This window comes from Orycteropus afer, unplaced genomic scaffold, assembly GCF_000298275.1.
Source record: "Orycteropus afer afer isolate SDZICR_OR568_19922 unplaced genomic scaffold, OryAfe1.0 scaffold00388, whole genome shotgun sequence".
Taxonomy (NCBI): domain Eukaryota; kingdom Metazoa; phylum Chordata; class Mammalia; order Tubulidentata; family Orycteropodidae; genus Orycteropus; species Orycteropus afer.
This window is the reverse complement of record NW_006921975.1, coordinates 1,093,890-1,096,426: the sequence shown is the minus strand read 5'-3', so window position 1 is coordinate 1,096,426 and position 2,537 is coordinate 1,093,890. Positions and strand designations below refer to the sequence as shown.

The window sequence follows — 2,537 nt, the reverse complement described above, 5'->3', positions numbered from 1 at the left end:
CTCAAGTCAGCCTCACTTTTGGCAAGCAAAGTTGTGTTGTTAGTGTATCGCAGGTTATTAATGTTTCTTCCTCCAATCTTGATGCCACATTCTTCTTCATATAGTCCAGCAGATTATTTACTCAGCATACAGATTGAATAAGTATGGGGAAATGATACAACCCTGATGCACTACCTTCTTGATTTTAAACCATGCGGTGTCCCCTTGTTCTGTCCGAACAACAGACTCCTTGATTGCGGTTGGTTTGCAAATTTGAATAATAGTCATATTAGCTGGTCTTCTTTGTAGACATATGGATATTATCCTATTATTAACAGTGTTGTACTTCAGGATAGATCTTGAAATGTTCTTTTTGACAATGAACGTGACACCATTTCTTTTCAATTGGTCGTTCCCAATATCTTTGTTATCTAGTGTTGCTATCACATAAATACCACAAGTAGATGGCTTTAACAAGCAGAAATTCATTCTCTCCCACTTTAGAAGGCTAAAAGTCCAAATCCAGGGCACCAGCTATAGGGGAAAGCTTTTTCTATGTATTGACTCACAGCTTAGGAGAAAGGTCCTTATCTTTTTTCAACACCTGTGGGCCTGACATTCCTTGGAAATCCTCATGTATCTTGACAGCAATCTTCCACTAGGTCTAGGATGTTCTCAGCACAGAGACCCTTGTCCAAAGGATGAACTCTGCTTCTGGCTCTTCTTTCTTGGTGGTACTGAGGTCCTTCTCTCTGCTCGCTTGTTTAATCCCTTTTATATCTCAAAGAGATTGACTCAAGATACAACCTAATCCTGTAGATTGCATACTGCCTCATGAACATAAATGTCTCTAATCCTGCCTCATTAACATCACAGAAGTAAGGATTCTGTCATGGAGTTGCCATGAGTTGGAATTGACTTAATGATAACAGATTTGGGTTTTTTTGTTTGTTTGTTTGTTTTATACTTGATGAAATTAAGAATTCATATCAACTTTAATCACTGCATCATCAGGGATCCTTATCATATTAGTGACTTGGATATTCTAAAAGATCAGTAAATAGAAAACCCCTGTGCTATTCTTGTGAGCCATACTCTCAGATTATCTATTCTTCCCAATTTTTCATCCCTTGACTCCCAAAAGGTTGTCCAAAACTCCAAGCATCAGGTCTTTTCCCTCCCATTCAGCACAGATCCAGGGTGTTAATAGTTAGAAGGGATCAAGAGACAAGCATGATATATTTTTTTAAGGACTGTTTTTGTCAGGTTTTCTCAGAGCTATGTAGGAGATGTAATTTACCTTGTTGGATATTCATATCCATGCAAGGATCAGCCATATTACAATGAGTTCCTATATCTACTAAAATTATACCTAATTCTGAAGAATGTTTATGTGGAAGATGGAAGAAAAGAACTTCAACTGCAACAGAGAAGATTATGGCTAGATATAAGGAAGAACCTCCTGGTATTCATTCTTTAGATATTTTGATGGTGCATGTCGATCAAAACAATTAGGTACTGTAATGCAGCTTTGATTGTTTAGGTAGAGGCTTGATAAACACTTAGCCTGGTGCCTATAAGTTGGAGAATCTTCTTTCCTTTAAAACTACAGGTACCAATTGTCTGGAAGGCTCAAGGCTGAGGTTATAGATAAGATTGCTCTCCATAATGGATAAGGTTCAAAGGGACCCAATGTATGGTGAATAAAAACTCAGCTGAACTTTTAATACCTACAGAAAGTTTTTCAAAAAGAAAAAAAATCATTATAACTGTCTTTCTTTTCTTCAGGATTTTCCATCCTCCAAGCAATTATGGAAGCAGCAGTGCAAAACAACTGGCAAGTGACAGCAAGGTCCGTGGGAAACATAAAAGACGTTCAAGAATTCAGGCGCATCATTGAAGAAATGGACAGGAGGCAGGAAAAGCGATACTTGATTGACTGCGAAGTTGAAAGGATTAACACGATTTTGGAACAGGTACATTTGAGATTTATTCCATATCCAGCCAACGTGTTAAATCATCGACCTGAGGCAGTTCCCATATCTGCTAATAAATTAAGTAGCCAACAAACTAAACATGCCAACAGTTCTTGATAGTCTCTGTAATTCTTTATTCCTCCCCAGTGGCTGCAGAAAAAAAAAAAGAAAAAACAAATCTAAACTGTTGAAAATTGCATACTATGACTAATCTGGAAGTCTCTGTGATATAATACTACCTATTATTATTATTATTAGATAAGCACACCCCTCCACAGCTCTGTTTCATAAACAGTTGACTATTTCAAATCAATTTCCTTCCTTTCTCCATGTCTTCCTCCTAGCAGGGAATGGGCAAAGGATGAGGGAAGAAGGTAGGATTTTTGTTTAAAGACCTAGTTACTGGATACTCACTACCCCAACACCCTTCCAAAGAAGAAGAGAGAGACAATGAGTGTGTGTGTGTGAGTGTGTGTGTACTATAAGGCCAAATATATATTTTTTATTGTGATTTGGGTGAGGATTTACAGAGCAAATTCACTTTCCATACAGCAGTTCACATATACTTTGTCTCATGTCATT

The 2,537-nt window shown here is 37.5% G+C and overlaps 1 protein-coding gene across 1 annotated transcript in view; it reads left to right on the top strand.

Moving 5' to 3' along the window:
* GRIA3 (glutamate ionotropic receptor AMPA type subunit 3) overlaps positions 1-2,537 on the top strand; it is a 359,162-nt gene that overhangs the window by 175,455 nt on the left and 181,170 nt on the right. The window contains exon 4 of the mRNA XM_007953365.2: positions 1,768-1,955. Within this exon, the coding sequence (XP_007951556.1) occupies positions 1,768-1,955 (188 nt within the window). The remainder of the gene's footprint in view (positions 1-1,767; positions 1,956-2,537) is intronic.